An 18,994-nucleotide genomic window follows, 5' to 3' on the forward strand; every position below is an offset into this window, starting at 1 on the left:
GGCTCCCTATAGCTTTAAAAATCACAACTAAAATACATCACGGTATAAATACATGTGCCACCTTCCTACTTCATCTCCTGTAAAATCTAGTTTTAAAAACTATTATCAATTAAAAGACTTCTGGATGAAAATAGAGATTTTAATGAAAGACAGATTCATGTAACTAACAACTAAATATGCTCGATATGTGGCAAAAAATGAGCAATCCATGTGAGATGAAGCAAAATGGCTTTTTTTTGCGAGTCAAGGTTGCCGACCACTGCTCTCGGGGTACACGTACCCCCACTTCAGAGATTCTGGCACAGAGGAGTCACTCTTGCTCATCTAATGCGATAATTTCAGCCCAATGTACGACTCAGCACTTCTCCTTGGACAATAGCTTTATTATATCTGTACAGTATAATGTATCAGGATATTTTCACGTTTAATTTGAACAAAATGGATTTTTGCTCAAAACGCAGACTGTTAAAGAGCGTCTGATTTAAAATAAGTGCTTGTAGTTTAGAGAAGAGGCAATCTACTACAAATGCATCAGCCAACAACACTCAGGTGAACAGTTGAATGTTTTAGCCAAGGGTGAAACGGCACAAAGTAGTGGAACCTTTAAATCTAGAACTAGCCATCATCATGATGTTGTAGAAAACCACAGGAAAAGGTCAACATAGATCACATGATGGAAAGGTATTTGATGGATAATCTTGAAGCTTTGTTGCTGCAGCGCCACCTTTGTTTGTGTGTAGATGAATGAAGATTTTTCATTAACCTTAAACCTCCTTATCCTGTCCTTAAGGATGAAGAATCTCAGTCTGTTTTTCAATACGTGTCCATTAAGCTCCACTGTGTCTACAGAGACCCTCAGTTCCAGGAGGATTGTTTTCCTACAAGATAAAACAATTAAAACAGGTTTTCAGAATTTGAAAATAATCTCAAATAACAGCAAATAACTTAGATTTCTCAGAGCTTGGCTAATAAAGGGAGGCATTTTCTAAGTGACAGCCACAAACCAGATTACTGAACAGATATTAGAAACAATTATACAGGAAATACAAAAAAAAAAAACATTCCTACCTGGTTTGTGACTGTCAAGAAAAACTAAACAATTTCTTTAATTTGGAAAGAAAGCCTCCCTCAGCCTCCTGGTCATGCTCGGTTTGCCCTGCCTCGTAACGCTTATCACTGCTGCCCCCACCTGGACACAGACCAATACTGCATCAGCCAGATTTATGAAAGGTAAAGCGTCTCACCCTCAAGCCTTGTTTGAGGCATTAAATAAATACCTGTAGAACAATTGTTGGACTCAGTGCCATGCCTTTGTTACAGTGCAGTCATACCTGTGCTGGTGGAAGTGATGCCGTTGACGGTTCCCTCTACATCGGTTTCATCCTCTGCGTAACTCAATAACAAAGACTTCTGCCTGTCTGTCAGCGCCCTGCACAGGAAAAAACCAGTCAGTATGAAACACCTCATAAATCCTACCCTCTAAGTACACAACATAGTCATATTTATTTATTATTATTTATTGTCTTACTTGGGTATTTTTATTTTAACGTGAATATAGTGATCTCCAAAGCCGTAGCCGCTCACACGCGCTATTCCTTTTCCTGTGAGGCGAATCCTGTGGTTAGTCTGGGTGCCTGCGGGAATCTGAGAACCAGGAAAATTACAGTTACTGACGACATCACTTCCTGTTTGTCTCATCACAGTGAGTGGACTATATATAGGGTTTGTTCTTACTGATAAATTGAGTGTTTCGTAAAGGCCTTGTGTTCTGGCGGTGCCGCCGAGGATTGCTTGTGCCACAGAGACGAAAAGGTCAGAGTGGATGTCTGCACCTTCCCTCCTGAACACGGGGCTTTTCTGAACCTGAACACAACACAGAGCAACAAATTAACCTCTCGGCTTATGGCAGCAATACTATTAAATGTTTCAATCGCAACATCTGTTTTTGTGAAGCTAAAATGTATTTTACACATTTCACCTTACAATTTAACTTTATTTAAGACTCGTAGTCCAATAAAAATAAAAGGACTAGACAAACAATGAAGATTGCATTTTAAAAAGACAATCATGCCAATGTCTATACAAGTCAGACTGATAAAGTGTCACACTCCATTTTATATTTGTGAGGTTTAGTCGACACATAAAGCTGTACATCAAAGATCGTAGTACGGCCCGTAAAGTGTTACAAGAAAATAACTAGAATACAATGCAAGTTTTGACTAACATGAGCTTGTCCTTCCGAGTGCAAAAGCCAAAACCTGATTAGACAAGTTAACAGAAAAAGGATTTGCTGCACAATCGTTAGGAGTTTGAAAGTTGATACTAACCCGAAATGTGATGAAGATTTCCTTTTTTCCTACTGGCATTCGAACTGTCTGACCATCTTCCACACCTAAGAGTGAAAACATACAAGATCAGCCTCAACAACATCTTTCTGGAGTTGCAATGGGACTTTTTGTACTGTATTTTCCAGTGTACTGTATGCTACTTTTACTGACAGTCAGCTCTGCAGAAGCCACTGAATGTTCAGAAACCAGCTTCAGATAATGTAGGAAAAGGTAAAGCTTTAAAACTCAGGACAGATGCGTAGTGCTCCATATGCAGAATGGTGTCTGAGTGGACGGAATTTACGTCAGAGCTAGTGACAGCACAAGCCATTCGCTTTTATTTTCTGTGCCTAAAATAAGACGTTTGTTTGAATAAAAAGCAAATACCAGTAGTAAATTGAAGTTTCTGGACCTGGCTCGTATGCAGGTCCAAAAACTTCAATCGTCGGCCCTCCAGCCTATAGACTGCAGCCGCCCCGCTTCGCACCCCAGCCCTGAGAGCCAATCCTTATCCTGAAGTTACGGATCTGAGTTGCTGACTTCCCTTACTAAAAAAATCCACATTTACCTGAACTATCGCCACCATTAGTGAACCACTAACCCAACACGGAACTACCATATTGTGCTCTTTTGGTTGTAAACAGAGGCTAAACTCTGCCCATAACAATGGCGCCGGGTCGGGAAAAGCCCCGTATGTCGTGACGTCACATGGGAACTATATATATCTGAGCTTGTGGTCACGTGACTGCCGTAAAGTGAAACGTTCTCCAGGCATTCTCCAGGTCACATGACCTGGTGAAAGACGGTCCGTCTCCTCCAAACTTCCATAGTCGTATTTCAAGAGGGAAGCTCCGCTCGGAGCATTGATACTGTCAAGCCCTGTTTATTGGCCTGAGGAATCATTAAAAATGACTTATTTGGGTCAACTCTTTAGGTCAAACAGTCCACGCTGTGCCTTTAAGGTGCTCTACAAATAAAGTCTAAACCATACAAACCGACCCACACAGTGTAAAAACATTTCTATTGATAAAAAAAGCAGCTGCTGATTGAAAATTCATCTAAATGGTTTCTTAAACATTAAAACTTCCTCCAGAATATGAAAACAGGCTAAAATCATGTTTTATTAGACAAAATAACACCTTGTGTACTTTCCTAAGTAAGCTAAGTGTGTGATTGTTGCTGACCTGCTGGAACAGGAACCATCACAGTCTTCTTCTGTTTGGTTTGTCCTGAGCCACGGCACAAGTTACACGGCGTGGAAATGACAGAGCCTTTTCCGCCGCAGCGACGACAAGTGGAGCGCATCACAAATGGTCCCGTGTTTATGGTTTCCTATGGAGGCAAAAACACACGTGTTGAACTAGTGGTGAAAGTAATAGATTGTAAGTACTCACGTTACTGTAATTGAGTTGCTTTTATGGGTACTTGTACTTTTTTGAGTGTATTTCTAAATCAGTCATTTTACCTGTACTTAAGTAAATTTTAGTAAAAGTCAATTGTTACATTTCTACACCAAACCGTTACTAAGTAAATTATTATTTTCTTGTTTTAAAATGACCAACAGATATAGTGAAACTACAAATAATAAAATGACCAGACAACGATCAAATGCATCACATTATAGCCGACCAATCAGATTAAACGCAATGCACGGCGCCCAAACAGCACTGATTGTTGGTTATTTTCTAAGTTTTAGAGTTCATAAATTTAGCGCTACACTTAGAGCCTGAGAGGTTTTTTCCAATTGAATTGAATTCATTGGTGTTATTTTATTTTTAAAAAAAGAATTGTACATTTTGACAAACCTTTTATTTTATACAGATGCCTTTGTGGGAAATAAATTAAGTTCCAATTGTGCAAGATTTGGTCTCTTCCTTTTTAAGTTTATTCATGAGATGTTTACTGTATGCAAGAAAACTGTACCAAGATGTATTAACAAGATAAAAGTTAGGGGTGAAAGTAACTTTTACTTTGAGTACTATTTAATTGAGCTATATTTTACTTGTACTTGAGTATTTTATGTATGACTTACTTGTACTTAAGTACAATTTTAATCTAGTAACAGTACTTCTACTTGAGTAGGCTATATCAGTAGTCTTTACACCTGTGTTAAACAACACAACCACATAATGGTGACGGCAATGATGGCATTATACATACTAATAATAGCAATAATGATTAATAATTTTACACACACACCTGTATTTTATATGTATATATTAACTATACTGTATAGCTAATCTGCTTCAGTCCTGTACTTTCCCCCATGGTTCTGTGTTTCTAGTTGTTATGTTTGTCTTGCAATAACGAACAAAAAGAACCACAAACTGCCCTCGGTGTGTTGCAGCTCTTACCATGCCGGAGCCGTTGCAGTAATGGCAATGCTGCACCTTGGTGCCTGGCTCGTGACCTTTGCCGTCACATCGTCGACACGATGAATCTATATTAATGGACACTTCTTTGTTGACTCCTTTCGCTGCCTGATTGAACGTCAAGTCCATGTGGTACTGTTGCAGATAAAAAAAACAATATTGTAGTTTTCTTTAAAATGGGACGGGGTGAAACAAATGGCTTAAAGGGATCCTCCACTGTTTTTACAAATGTGGCCTAAAACCTTTGAAATGTCTTTATTAGACGACCTATGCCTAACAAAATGCAATATTATGCACCATATTTATTTTATTAACTTTTAAAAATAGGACTACTATACCTTTTTTGAGCCTGTGCGTTGTCATGTTGAAATGACGTCACTGATGACAAAAATTTTAACTTTTACTGATTTTTAGATCAACCCAAAACAGCACAAGTTGTCATTTTGACTGAAAAAGCTGCTAAATGATCCTAAATGCTTCAACTCCTATAGAAATGACATCATTTCAACTAGTTGTGTCCCAATTCGATATTAGCCTGAAAATAAATATCAAATTCAAATTTCCGGATTTTTTTAATTTTTTATTATTCAATTGTAGAATACTGTAGATATTATGGTGAAGGTTAAAAATTATGTAACCAATTGGTTAATAATAAATGGGTTAGTTTTTCCTCATCCCTACTGTTGCTGACTATTGTTCTCTGTTTGAATAACATCAGTTGATCAAGTCTTTTCTAACATTCCACATTACATAATAAGTCATTAGAATGTTTTTATTAAAGAAAAGAGAGAAAAAAATAAAAAGTATGTATGATTCATGCTGATATAGGATCAATATCGGCCGATACGCAATCTCGGTATCATATCGGAAATGAAAAAGTTGTATTGCGACATCCTAATTTCAACATGGAGACGCACAGGCTCTCAAACAATGAAGTGGTCCTATTTTTAAAAGTTAATAAACAAATATGGTGCAAAATAATGTGTTTTGTTAGGCATAGATCTTCTAATTAGGACATTTTAAAGGTTTTAGGCCACATTTGTAAAAACAGTGGAGGATCCCTTTAAGTCCTTTATGGGTTTTAACTCTCACCTCTTGTGGCTGATCAAATATAGCGTTGAAATCCCCAAAGCCACGGCCTCCTGAGAACTCCCCGAATATTTTGCGGAAAAGCTCCTCTGGGTCCACATGAGAGGTCTGACCGCTCCAATAACGCTGTCCTCCACCTGCTTGGCCAGCATCAAAGCCTGCTGAGCCATACGTGTCATACTGCTTCCTCTTCACCTCATCACTAAGGACCTGTGAGCAACAAAACATGAACATACTAGATTTTCTCACTCACCTTGTTAACAAACAGGTACGAAGTTCAATTTGGGTGTAAGACTTCAAACCTCATATGCTTCAGCCAGCTGAGCAAACTTTTCCTTTGCTTGAGGATCTTCTTTGTTGGTGTCGGGATGGTACTTTTTAGCCATCTGATGCAGATTGAACATAAACTTACAGTCAGCTGCTGTAATAACGGCTCAGCTTAGAAGCAGAATGAGCGTGTGGAAGAAACAAACCTGATAATATGCTTTCTTGATCTCTTTCTGGGTGGCTGTGCGTGGCACCCCGAGGACCTCGTAGAAATCCTGCTTGTTGCTGACAGGGGCACTTGTGTGAAATGATAGTGTGTAAACAGCATGGGGAAATGTAATGCCTAAAACAGAGCAGAATTAGATGGTAAGAAAATATAATGAACGTGACCTTTCTTTTCAGTCTTTCTCAACATTGGGGTTGCTTTAAATACCTAGTATTCTTAAAATATTAAAAATTTCTGATTAAAATGACATTTTTTTAATTTTAATTTGTTTTAATTTTGTTTATTTTGCACATAAAAAAATCCTTGACGTTTCAGCAGCAGGTAAATAAGAGTATATATATACACACACAGGCCTGTACACAGTACAGATAGAAAGCGGGAAAAACATGTTGCACAATAAAACAGAATATATACATATACGAAATTACAAATATACTAAAACTATTAACAAAAAAAAAAAAAAACATACATATACATACACATTCTAAAATTCCTGACTATTGACAGTGGATTGGCTGCCAATGTTCTGACTGAATCCTTGAATTATGTATTAACGTCATGTACAGAACAAAATAACATCACTATGTTCCCTGTTAAGCCCTTAAAGAATAAATAGAGTAAAGGAATAACAGTACAAAACAACAAAAAAACAAATAAACAGAAAAACACCAGTAATATAAAAAGAATATATACAAAATAATACAAATATACAAAACAATAGTGACAATAATATCACATAAATATATATAGAGGGCAGGAAGGGGCAGAAAGCTCAGAGCTTAAATTGTTTTTTATTCTTTTTCAAATTAAAACACCTGACCACATACATTCTCTATCAACTGTAATGCCTTTCACTTTTTCATAATATAATAAAAATCTAGTTCAAATATGAAGCAGTATGAAAATATCTGAGCTGGTGCATATTGTCACTTAGTATTTGTAACAGTATAACAAGAAAAGGGCGTAGGGTGTCTCTTATTACAGGCATAAGAATTTATTTATCTATCGATCTATCTATAATGCAAGAAAGGTGTGTGTGTGTGTGTGTGTGTGTGTGTGTGTGTGTGTGTGTGTGTGTGTGTGTGTGTGTGTGTGTGTGTGTGTGTGTGTGTGGAGCAAATATCTCCCCGACGCATTGTCTGATCAACCTGAAACTTTGTCAACGACTCCTAAATACCCCGAGTGTGTGCATAATTTTGCAGTAATTTGGTCATTCCAAAACCAATTTAAAATGACCAATATACACTGTGGAACTCATGTCCAAACATTGTTTTAGAACACTGATGATGTCATCAACCGTGATGTCATCAATGTTCCAAAACAGAATGTTCTAGCTGAAGTCATCAAAAGTGACTTCATCATCTGTGTTCTATTCTATGCTAATGCTAAGCTAATGCAGTGCGGCGCTGTCTGTCTGTACACGATAACTTGAAAAGTTAGGAACGGATTTTAATGAAATCTTCAGGAAATGTTGATAATGGCTCAAGGAACAGCTAATTAAATTTTGGTGATGTTTTGGCTACCAAAAGAAAATAGATAGATATATATATATCCCATTCATTTTCCCATCCACCCTGTGGAACTCCTGTTAATGTCAATATGAATACATACCTCCGACGGGCACTATAATAGTTTATAAAGCAAAGAATCTGTGTGCTTGTGTGGCTCAAATCTTTCTGCGGTTCAGGGACAGATAGAGCTGAGTCTTTCAACATGGCTGCTGCTTGGTTCAATGTTGTGCAATAAAAACACCCCGTAAATATTGACCAGCAGGTGAGAAACGTTTGTAATTAAGGTGAGTAATAATAATAATAAAAAATAAGATTTGTGTGTGTGTGTGTAGCGACTATATTACAATGCTAAATATTATGCTCTAGCCACACACACACACTTTTCTCTAGCAATACATACTTTCTACGGACACTGCACTTGTTAATATAAAGGTGAATAATTTACAAATCAAATGAAGTCTAACAATCTACATGAGCGTGTAAATGTGGGCAAACAATAAATTAAACCGACATGAATCATTACAAAACAAACGCTATGGCTGCAAAGTCAGCAGAATAAGTTGCATCACATCAACTACCGGTACTAATATTTAATGTACGTTCAAGCAAATGCACCAAACGTAACAAACTCATTCCAGGTATTTAGATCGCTTGCTCTTTGTATCTTGTGTATAGTTGTTTTAAATGAAGTCATCGAATAGAATCACAAATAGAACTCATTATACTTGGACTAGCTTAGCTCGGGCTAGTAGTTTCTCCAGGCTAGCACGCACTCACCTGGCAGTCCTCTCAATGTCAACGCTTTACCCACTCCACCGCACGACAGGCTCCCTCCAAGCCAGGCTTTCCCAGCCCCAAGTGTGGAAAAGCTTCGTCTGGCTCCATGACCGGAGCAGACAACGGCTCCAACAGTCCTGTGAGGCCCGGCGGCCACGACAACTGGGAACAAGCGTGAGGAGCAGCGGACCGCCGAAGACGCCATCATTCCTGCACTGCTGTTAAGGGCCGGCCTGCGCATGCGCAATCTGAGTAGGGGCCGTCAGTGCGCTTTCATTTCTTCTTCTTCTAATGGTTTCCGGCAGGCTGTACACTAAATAAGTAATGCTGCTCACTTCCGTTAAATAGAATCAAAAACTTTATTTTTCCCCAAGAACATATCGTCCAAGAAAACATGAAAAGACGCATATAACATGGGAGACAAGGACGGGCCTGATCTTTTCAGATACTTTCAACGCATGTGCGTAGACTACGTCACTTCCTTCACTCAAATCCTTACGACAGATACGATTGTTAAATATTTTAAGTGTACACATTTAAATATGTGAATGTTTTGTGGTGTTTTAATTGTTAATTAAAAACTAACAAAAAACGGATAAAACACAATACACAACATTGACAATCAAAAACCAAACAGAAAATAAGATAAAAACCAAAATAAATCGTAATTCACTCACTTTTTAAATAGCAGGGTTTCAACCTAGTACACGAACTGGATCCGAAACATCAGGCCCATGATTGGGCACTGACAGGTGCTACCTCCGCACAAAGATGTGTTGCTTTGTACAAGATATACTGCACCGTATTAATATGGAAAACAGTGAAATAATAAAAATGATAATACTGATTTTCCCCACCATCCACCAAGTCGCATTCCTTGTATTGTTTTAAACTCTACTTGGCAATAAATCTATTTTGATTATGATTCTGATAATATTAATAATAATAATAATAATAATAATAATAATAATAATAATAATAATAATAATTATTATACATTTTGAACGCTTATACAGATGTTTCAACATATTTGCAGATAAAAATATTTATGAAAAAACTAAATTTAATTCCATAGCTTTTTTGTTTTTGTTTGTTTAGTCTTTGTATTCGTAATACATTCTTAGAACAAAAACATCAGTAGTAATAGTAGTAGTGGTGACTCAAAGAGTGAATGGAAAACATCACTCTATTACTTAAATATAAAGGAACAGGTTGATTGCTTCATTGTTATTACAGGAAGTAGCCAAATAAATAAATACACTGCTGAATAGATAAAACATATAGATAGAAAAAGGATGGTGTACTGCTGGCTTTTTCAGATGTGGTCCAATCTATTAAATTGATTTCAACCAAACTGATTGATTTCTCCCAAGATTTAGACAAAAATACACGTTGTGTTTTGCTAAATATTTACGGTTCCAACAATACCCAATTTAAAAAAGTGTTCTGGATATTAACCCATGCACCCATGTTTTATTATTCTATTATGATGTTGCACTTGTATTAATTTCTCCGCAGCTCTGTACAGCACGTTGTGATTTTATCTGCAAAAACTGCTTTAAAAATGACTTACTTACTTACTTACTTACTTACTTACTTACTTACTTACAATAAAACTTCACTCTAAACGTACATAGTTTTTAAAGCATTTAAACTACACGGGTCCTTATACAGTGAAGTGTGTAAAAGAGTGTCACAAGTTTAGAAAGGTGTAATTGTTTTACTACTCTTGGTTGTACGCAAAACACTCACAAGCGTTTGCTTGAATGGAGAAAGGTAGGGTCCGCCCAACCGGGCCGCCTTGTGAATGAAAACAGGCGCACACGGAGCGGCGGATAGAGCTGTCAGTCGAAGCTGGAGCTCTGAGTTTTACCGACCAGCCACACACGCACACACCCGGAAGACTTTGAGTCAATCCTGATACACAGAGAGAACATGAATCGTTTTAAGACTTCAAAATACAAAAACACCACCGCGAAAATCGCCAAGAAAGACGTGAGTAGTTTTGTCGTGCTTGTGTGTTGAGATGCCGGCTAATGTTAGCTCATGTAGTGGCTTTAGTGGTGCTTTGCCTGCCTGGAGGGGATGTTGGTGGACTTCCTGCATCTGGAAGAAGTGCACAACACACAGCAGGGAATGGGAATGCACAGGCTGTGTTTTAGTGATGTCTGCACACTACAGCATGTGTTTGAATGGAGCTGCTATTAGCCTGCATCATGTTACAGTGACGCCCATCCTTTTCCTTATATCACATTGCTGAGCTTTTGTCAAAAACACGTTGTCTTCTAGTTTTAGGAAGTCGCCTTTAAATAGGCTTTTTATGATTATTTTTTCATTTTTATTTGATATTTCTATAGAGAATTCTCATTTGGGCCAAATTAATTAACAATAGCAGAAATGATTATGATGATCAACCTGCAGATTGTTCAGTATGCTCATCCTAAACATTCCTCTATTCCCAGGCTGCAATGCCTGCAGGTTTCAGTGCAGTTTTCTGTGTTATGCAAACCCCCCATACCTTGTTTTTACTGAAGCACTGAAATGCTTGGCATGCACAGACAGACAGACTCTGCTCAGGCTGGGTGTCTATGAAGTCTCTGCACTGAGATTGTGAGACAGCAGGTGGTGCTTTGGCTCCTGTGAATGTAAAACACACCAATGCAGAAGATAATGCATTCATCAGCAGGAGTGGTAGTCATGTGTTTGTGAGCTCAAATAATGGGCTGGTCACAGAAAGTTCATCAAGTTTATAGCAGAGGTAGACGATACATTTGCCGATTTTTGCATTTTTTACGTGTATCGGCATCAGCCAATACAGGCTGCTGCGTTCACCAATCTGCATTATTTACAGAGAGCAGAAATATATATTTTTTTACTTGTTCTTGTTCTAAATCACCTGTTTTTGATATTTGTTAAATATTTTTTTTTTTTACTTGTTGTCGTTCTACCTCACCTTTGTTAATTTCTAATGTTCTTTTTTGAAAAATTGAGACTCCATTTGTTATCATCACTGTGTAATTTATATGATGTAAATTAAGGGAGTAAAAGTAGTATCGGCTCCAAATATTGGCTCAAGAAAATCGGCAGTCCGTATCGGTCATTAGGTAAGACTGATGGGAAAAAAATTGGTATTGGCGCCATCGGCCCTAAATGATCCATATCAGTTTATCCCTAGTTAATAGTGTCAGGCTTTTCTTTGCTTTGTAAGTAAGGGTGTAAGAAAAAAAAACATTTAGAGATATTATGTGATATTTCATCGAGCGATTATTGTATCGATCCAAAAAAAAAAGTCCAAATAAATTTTTAAATCAGGTTTTTTTGAACAAAAAAAAAAAACATTTAATTGAACTAACATATGCATAGCATGTAAACGCCTGGTCACTAGTTGTCAGTAAACCACATCAGACCTTGTTAAACTACCTCACTACTCAATGCATTTTAACTTGGAAGTTGATTACACTTTATTTTAATAAAACAAACTGTGCACTTTTATATAGCGGTGTTCCGATTCGATATTGATATCGATTCGATATTTACAGCCAGAAAACGAATATCGGAATTCTCCGATATATAGTATATTATTTTTATTAAATTGTAGAATACTGTAGATATTATGTTGAAGGTTAGCTTACTCAAGGCTGCAATATTGCATTATATCTGAAGTAAAAAAAAAAAAAAAAAAAAATAGTATCGGGACATCCCTACTTTTATAGATGTATTTAACAGAATCATAATCTGTTGTAGAAGCAAAATTGTAACTGTTTTTTGAAGAATGTGATTTGATAATTTGATAAACATACCACTTGATATTGGTACTAGAATTACAGTTAGTTACCATTTACTTGTTTTCGCAAGTTTAAAAAAAAAAAAAAAGTCAAATAAAATGTAATGAAATACAATGAATTATTATTATTATTTTCATATATTGTATCGTGACGTTTAAATCGTGAGTCGTATTTATCGTCAGATTCATGGCAACGCACGTCCCTATTTGTAAGTATTTGATCCCCACCATCCAAAAAAAAAAACCAGTGCGTTTCTTCAGATAAATACCCTCATCCACAAAAACACACATAAATGGTCTTTTTGTCGACTTTGGTTGTTGAAGTTGTGAAAGTTGTTTTAAAATGTTTCCTGCTGTGCAACACATACGACATTTGTACTTCCTCAATATGTTTCTCTTTCCAAAGCATCTAAACTGATCAATGCAGCTATGAAACAAACAAAAAAAAAAAAAAAGGGGGGGGGGGGGCGGGGGTGCTTTTCTGTTATTGGTTTGCATGTTTATTCTTTTTTTTTTAATTCCATTAATGTTTAACTGTAGGAATGGATCAACAATATCCGGGCTGGTTCCTTTTCCTGCCAGGGCAACCACATCAAAGCCAGCTCCAGACTGGTGGCTTTTAATGCTGAGCAGGCCGGTAAGCTTTTAAAAGTGTCTTACACTGATTTTGACCCACATTAGTATAATTTAATCTATTATCAAACTTGGTTTAATATCAGAGACAAAGATACATGAATACGATAAATTATATAAAAGAATGACTTTTGTAGAATTTTTACTTGTACTTTTTATATTTAAAATAAAATAAGAACAACTTGAATATATATTTAATTACGTAGCCAAAAACTATTATTATTTATATACTATTTCTCATTTTTGACACATGCAGACTACTGAGGCTTTTTACACAAGTATTGCATTAGTCTGTATGATATGCATGAATCATGTGTCAGAAATAAAGGGTAGTATGTTATCATTAAAGGGGAAAAGAAATATTAGCCGAAGCGATTTTGGAAAATAATCTGATTGTGATTTTTTTTCCCTCAATATTGCGATTTAATATGCTATTATTCTTTCAAAGGCCTCTTGTCATGTATTTTTCAATGAACACAAGCAATAAATCAATCTGTTTCATAATAAACAATTTTAGATTCATTTAAACTTAAAATAAATATAAAATATTGATTTTAAAGCACACATTACAACAATAAAGCAAACAAACCTGTGTCTTTACGTCTTCAACATATCTAACTAACTTCACGTTCCATGAGACATGTGGACTGCACTTCTTAAACACTCTGAACTTAACAGGACAGGACAAGAAAAAATAAATAAATTGCAGCCTTTGCGATTAGAAAATCGTGTTTTATGATATCTCGATGATATCGCAAATGCAATTAATTGTTTAGCCCTACTAAACATGCATTTTGAATTTGACCAAGTGTGAGTCTAAAATTGTATTTTTTGTGTGTGTGTATGTGTGTATGTAGGTGGAGGCATGTTGGGCCTGACATCAGTCCGACCCAGTTCAGATGGACAATGGTCGGTCAACCAGGTTTCCTGTCATTCCGGTAACTTTTTAAAATTTTTAGTGAACTCTGTAAAGAAAGAATATTAACACTAGAAAGTGCTGGTAAATCTCTTTGATTTCCCCATGTTTTCCTCCTGTTTGGCAGATTTGGTGACTGATATGGACTTTTCCCCTTTTGATGAAAGTCTCCTAGCAACATGCTCTGCAGATGAAACAGTGAGTCGCTTCCCTCAAGATTTGTTCATTTATTGATTTTTATCCTACACTTTTCTTTGAAAACACAACCAAGCTCAAGTATTTGCATTTCGATTTTTCAACGACTTCCTGTGGGAATTTTGTGGCCTGACTGACAGGAATGTGCTGATTTTGGATTTCAACTCAGCGGTTTGGTTTCTTCATTGAGCTTATGTAAACTTCAGATCCCACCATCTACAAAGCACTTTCTTCATGTTTTCTCTTCACACTATGATAGGGTATTGTTTTATTAAATGAGTTGTCCTACGGTTGTAAAACAGTGGTTCCCAACCTTTTCTGGATCATGACCTCATTTTGATATGAGTTTCTGGTGACCCTAAAGACATTTTTTTTTCTTTCTAGAATTAGTTTTCCATCATGTTTGTTGCAAATTCAGAGCAGCCAGGATTGGTGACACGTTTTGCCAGCTCAGATTTTCTTTTTTTTTTACTTTATTATTATTATTATTATTATTATTATTATTATTATTATTATTATTATTATTAATAATAAGATTTATATTGCCCAGCAATCCTGAAATAGGACAAAGTGGTTATATTTATCAATAGAATACAGCTGTTCAAGATTGTTTTATTTTCAAAAACAATAATAATTCATCCATGTTCAAAAATTGTTTAAATCAGTAATTCTTTTATTATTATTATCTTTTTTTTTTTTTTATCAATTACTAGACATTTCAGGCGACCCCATTTAAAATCCAGGGTCCTGACCTTTATGTTGTAAAGCACTGATGTAAAAAAATAATAGAAAAATAGTGTGGCTTCAACATTTTAAAACAGATTTAATACAATCTGTTAATGCCTTCATAATGACTCTTTAAGGATTTGGGAAAAGTTTTCTCCGTTTTCTTTGTGTGTATTCAGGTGAAGCTGTGGCATTTGTGTGATCCCGACCAGCAGCAGCCCAGCAGTCCAGACCTCACCCTGCATCCAGGGCTTGGCAGGCTGGAGCTGGTGCTCTTCCATCCCACCTCCTCGGGCGTGTTGGCTGTAGGCACCACCAGATCTCCTCTGATATGGGACGTTAGCTCCCAGGATGCACCGCTCGCAGGTAGCGACTGGAAGCAGCACAAACCAAATACACGGAAGCTTTTGTCTGTGTTTGTCTCTTATGTTTAACTTTTCTCAGCTTGTCTGTTAAGTTTTCATTTTAGACTGTCCCTGTCTACGTTTTACAGCCCTGTGGCTCTGTCTAAATGCTGGAGCAGCACAGGTAACCGTTTTGTTTGCAGTCCTGGTCCTTGTCTCTCTAGACGGAGACCCCCCCCCCCCCCCCACACACTCACAGTCAGACTGCACTTCTTCCCCCTACCATGAGCAGAGCCTGGCTGCTGCTGCTCTCTGCTGATCCAGCTTCTCACAAGCAGCACCCCACGCTCTCATTTTCATTTCTCCTAGCTTTATAGCTATAGATGTGATGATGTGTTATCTAAATGTGTATTTTTTGGGGGTCCTCTACATTCTGACCCCATGTAAAGTAAGGTGTCTATCTTCACAAGAGCACCATTCATTCCTTTAAGATTATTCGGTAACACTTTACTTGAAGATTAATACATAAGGCTGACATTATGCTGTCATGATCTGTCATTAGCATGAATAAGGTGTTATGAAGGCTGTCATTAAGTGTCGTTCGTTAAATTATGACACCTTTGGAGTTGGGCTGCTCAATTATTCAAAATTTGATTACGATTTGGATTATCGCACCCAACGATTACAAAATAACATAATCGAAAGAAACCAAAAAAAAAAATAAAATATATATATATATATATATTTTTTTTTTTTTTACATATGTTTTATTTGCTAAATAAAACAAACCCACTATTTTGGACATCTACAAATAATAAAGCTTGGCACACACATGTTATTAATACTAACTTTGAGTTATTTAATCCATGCACATGCAAGCTCCTCCCCTCCGCCCCGCCCCTCTCAAAGCTGAAGCTAGCCTGCAGGCTAACATGAGGAAAGTTGTTGAAGTGGTCTGAAACATGGCAGGAGAAAATCAGCAAAAACACTTGGTAAACAAGTGGCAAGTCATATTCTCTTCTATGGGAACACTTTGGGTTTGATGATGAAGATCTAGAGCAAAGACACGTGTTTTGTTTTGTGCAAAAGTGAACATACATGATTTCAGTGTTTGAAGGATTTTATTTATGTTTAAAGAACATATTTTACGTTTTTTTTGTACAAAAAATAAATACATTTTTGGTTGACAAATAATTGTTTGAATAATCGTGATTTGAATTATGACTAAAATAATCGTGATTATTATTTTTTTTCAAAAATTGAGCAGCCCTACTTTGGAGCTATGTTGGCATTTTTCGGGTTAGGTGGGGGATCCAGTGTGGTTAGGGTAACAAATGACACTTAATGACAGGGTTAGTCATGTCATTATAATGACAGTGTAATGTCAGCCTTATCTATAAAACTTCAAGTAAAGTGTAAACGATTATTCTCTTCTGTTGTGCTGCACACACAAGGCACCAAAGCTTTACATTGCCATTCCTTTATATTTACTTCCATATGGCCTAAAACAGTGCTTTTACATCTTAGTCCTGGAGGGCCACAGTCCTGCATGCTTTAATGTTTCCCAGCTCTAACAAACCTAATTGTTAAGAGAAGTTTTCTGTTGAGGTGAAAAATGATGACCAGAATCCCATGTGTAGAAGGAGGGACACATCTCAGACCTGCAGGACTGCAGACCTCTAGAACCCAGATTGGACACATGCACCTTAAGATAAGGACATATGCCCCCTTGTCTGGTGTTCTATTGTGTTTAATCAGACACATCTTCCTCCAGTGACCTTTTATCTAGATGAACGTGTGTTTTTGTGTCATTTATGTGCTTTTGAATGTCTCTTTCTGGACATCTTCAACTGTGTTTTCTAATGCTTTTGTGTTTCTATCTCATCTGAATATTATATGATATTTGCGTCACAATGTTTTTCACAGTTCTGGAGGAACACGGTGATCAGGTGCAAAGTGTAAGCTGGAAACGGGATGGTTCTCTGTTGGCCTCCTCCTGTAAGGTGAGCACAGCAACTATAACCACAGTAGTAAAACACACAATATGTATATTGTGTGTATATATATATATATATATATTTAAGTATAAAAACTTACACAAGCACAAGAAACTTATTCTTTAGTATTTTGGAAGACACTCTCAGGGTGGTCCATCCATTTTCTGACCCGCTTGTTCCTTTTTTCAGGGTCACGGGGTCAATAATTATAATTGTAATCGTGTCATTGATAATGAATTACAGTTATGGCGTAAATATAATATAAATTGTAATTGAAAAAAAAAATCTGTTGCTGTTGTATGCATAATTGAATTGGAATTGACTTCAGAAAATTGACTTTCTAATTATAATTCTATAAAAAATGTAAATTATAATTTAATTAGATGCAAAACTGGGGAATAATGTTACAGATCCATGGCTTACACATACTGTATGTAGTTAATAATTATCCAAATGTGTTTCATTGGTTTTCCCACTACCTGTGAGGGAATCTTCACACCCATACAGGTGGTAATGGTTAGAAGGGTTAGTGTTAGGAAATACAGTAATATCATTAAGAGTTTATAGTTATTGCTAAATTCCAACTCTTATCCTAAGTTGGGCTTTTACATAAGATACTCTAATCAATGCACTAAAATGTAAATGTAATGATGCTAAAACAACACCATACGCACACATACAGAAGAACAGGCCTGTTAATGTACCACTTTGTGATTAATTGTAATTGAATTGAGAATCATAATGGACTTTCAGAGGATACAAAAATAATCATAATTGAATTGTAACTGCAAAAAAAGCTGGTCACTGAATCTTAATTGAATTGTGACTGAACATGGATAATCTGAAGCGTAAATTAAAATGTAATTGATCCCAACCCTGGCCACACTTTCCTTTGACATGTGTATTTACAGAATGTGTCCACTAGATGTTGCTAGTGACTCCATATTTAGTGAAGAAAGGATCTTACCAACCTCTCGTGACCTTTTTCTATTTAAAAGGAGTATTTCCAAAAAAAAAAAGCAACAACTCAGCAGAGGTCATGTTTCATAACAGGGTTGAGATCATATTAGCTTTGAATCAGGAATTGATGATAACCCAAGTTTGATAAGAGTACACTTTGAAAGCCCACGGGCAAATATTATCTTTTTATAAAGTGAGTCTTGATAGAACAGATTTTACTGTCGGCTTGACAAAAGATAACAGATATTCTTCTTTGGCTGCCTCCGTGTATAAACACAACAATGCAAAAATGTACGATTATTGCAAAAGGGTATAGATCTGACAACCTTTAAGTTTTAAAGACGACACTTTGTTGAGTCATGGTAATTAAGGCATAAACAGAGGTGAACATAATGGATTACAAGTACTCACGTTACTGTAAATTAGTTGCTTTTATGGCTACTTCTACTTTTTTGATTATATTTCTAAATCAGTCATTCATTACATTTTTACACCCAACCGTTACTGAGTTCATTATGATTTTTTGTTTTAAAATGACCAACGGATATAGTGAAACTACAAAAAATTAAATGAACAGGCAACAATTAAATGGATCACATCACAGCTGAACAACCAGATTAAACGTAATGTATGTCACCAAAACAGCATGAAATGTCGGTTATTTTAACACTTTTATTGCTTATAAATGTAGTTATACTTAATCTTTTTACTTTGAATTGAATTCATAGGTGTTATTTTGTTTTTTTTTAAAAAAGAATTGCACATTGTGACAAACCTTTTCTTTTATGCAGATGCCTTTGTGGCAAATAAATTAAGTTCTGATTGTGCAAGAGTTTGTCTCTTCCTTTTTAAGTTCATACATGAGATGTT

The 18,994-nt window shown here is 36.3% G+C and overlaps 2 protein-coding genes across 4 annotated transcripts in view; one reads left to right on the plus strand and one right to left on the minus strand.

Moving 5' to 3' along the window:
* Nucleotides 1–362: 362 nt before the first annotated feature.
* On the minus strand, nucleotides 363–8,828 carry dnaja3a (DnaJ heat shock protein family (Hsp40) member A3a). Of its 2 annotated transcripts, XM_028455056.1 has the most exons (12): nucleotides 8,570–8,828; nucleotides 6,262–6,398; nucleotides 6,091–6,174; nucleotides 5,792–5,998; nucleotides 4,682–4,834; nucleotides 3,512–3,659; nucleotides 2,328–2,392; nucleotides 1,735–1,863; nucleotides 1,529–1,644; nucleotides 1,332–1,429; nucleotides 1,069–1,189; nucleotides 363–878 (listed from the first exon to the last, which is right to left on the minus strand). In XM_028455056.1, exons 1-11 carry the CDS (start codon nucleotides 8,808–8,810, stop codon nucleotides 1,083–1,085), a joined length of 1,485 nt encoding a protein of 494 aa, XP_028310857.1. In that variant the 5' UTR covers nucleotides 8,811–8,828; the 3' UTR covers nucleotides 363–878; nucleotides 1,069–1,082. The 2 variants fall into 2 exon arrangements, with proteins under 2 accessions (XP_028310857.1, XP_028310858.1); XM_028455057.1 differs by lacking the exon at nucleotides 1,069–1,189 and having other exon boundaries at nucleotides 8,570–8,825.
* Nucleotides 8,829–10,395: 1,567 nt separating this feature from the next.
* The window catches only part of LOC114467874 (mitochondrial import inner membrane translocase subunit tim16-like), a 130,754-nt gene continuing 122,155 nt past the window's right edge, over nucleotides 10,396–18,994 (plus strand). For both annotated transcript variants that reach the window (XM_028454371.1, XM_028454369.1), the window contains exons 1-6: nucleotides 10,396–10,564; nucleotides 12,894–12,990; nucleotides 13,844–13,924; nucleotides 14,030–14,100; nucleotides 15,003–15,189; nucleotides 17,094–17,170. In XM_028454371.1, the coding sequence (XP_028310172.1) occupies nucleotides 10,505–10,564; nucleotides 12,894–12,990; nucleotides 13,844–13,924; nucleotides 14,030–14,100; nucleotides 15,003–15,189; nucleotides 17,094–17,170 (573 nt within the window). In that variant the 5' untranslated portion in view covers nucleotides 10,396–10,504. The remainder of the gene's footprint in view (nucleotides 10,565–12,893; nucleotides 12,991–13,843; nucleotides 13,925–14,029; nucleotides 14,101–15,002; nucleotides 15,190–17,093; nucleotides 17,171–18,994) is intronic.

The sequence above is a fragment of the Gouania willdenowi genome, chromosome 8 (assembly GCF_900634775.1).
Source record: "Gouania willdenowi chromosome 8, fGouWil2.1, whole genome shotgun sequence".
NCBI classification, from domain to species: Eukaryota; Metazoa; Chordata; class Actinopteri; order Blenniiformes; family Gobiesocidae; genus Gouania; species Gouania willdenowi.

Coding starts and splice junctions, on each gene's coding strand:
- dnaja3a (XM_028455056.1), bottom strand. CDS start 8,810: ATGCGCAGGCCGGCCCTTAACAGCAGTGCAGGAATGATGGCGTCTTCG. Junction 6,175..6,261: donor TCAAGAAAGCATATTATCAG/GTTTGTTTCTTC, acceptor AATCTGCATCAG/ATGGCTAAAAAGTACCATCC. Junction 1,430..1,528: donor GTTAAAATAAAAATACCCAA/GTAAGACAATAA, acceptor TTTCCTGTGCAG/GGCGCTGACAGACAGGCAGA.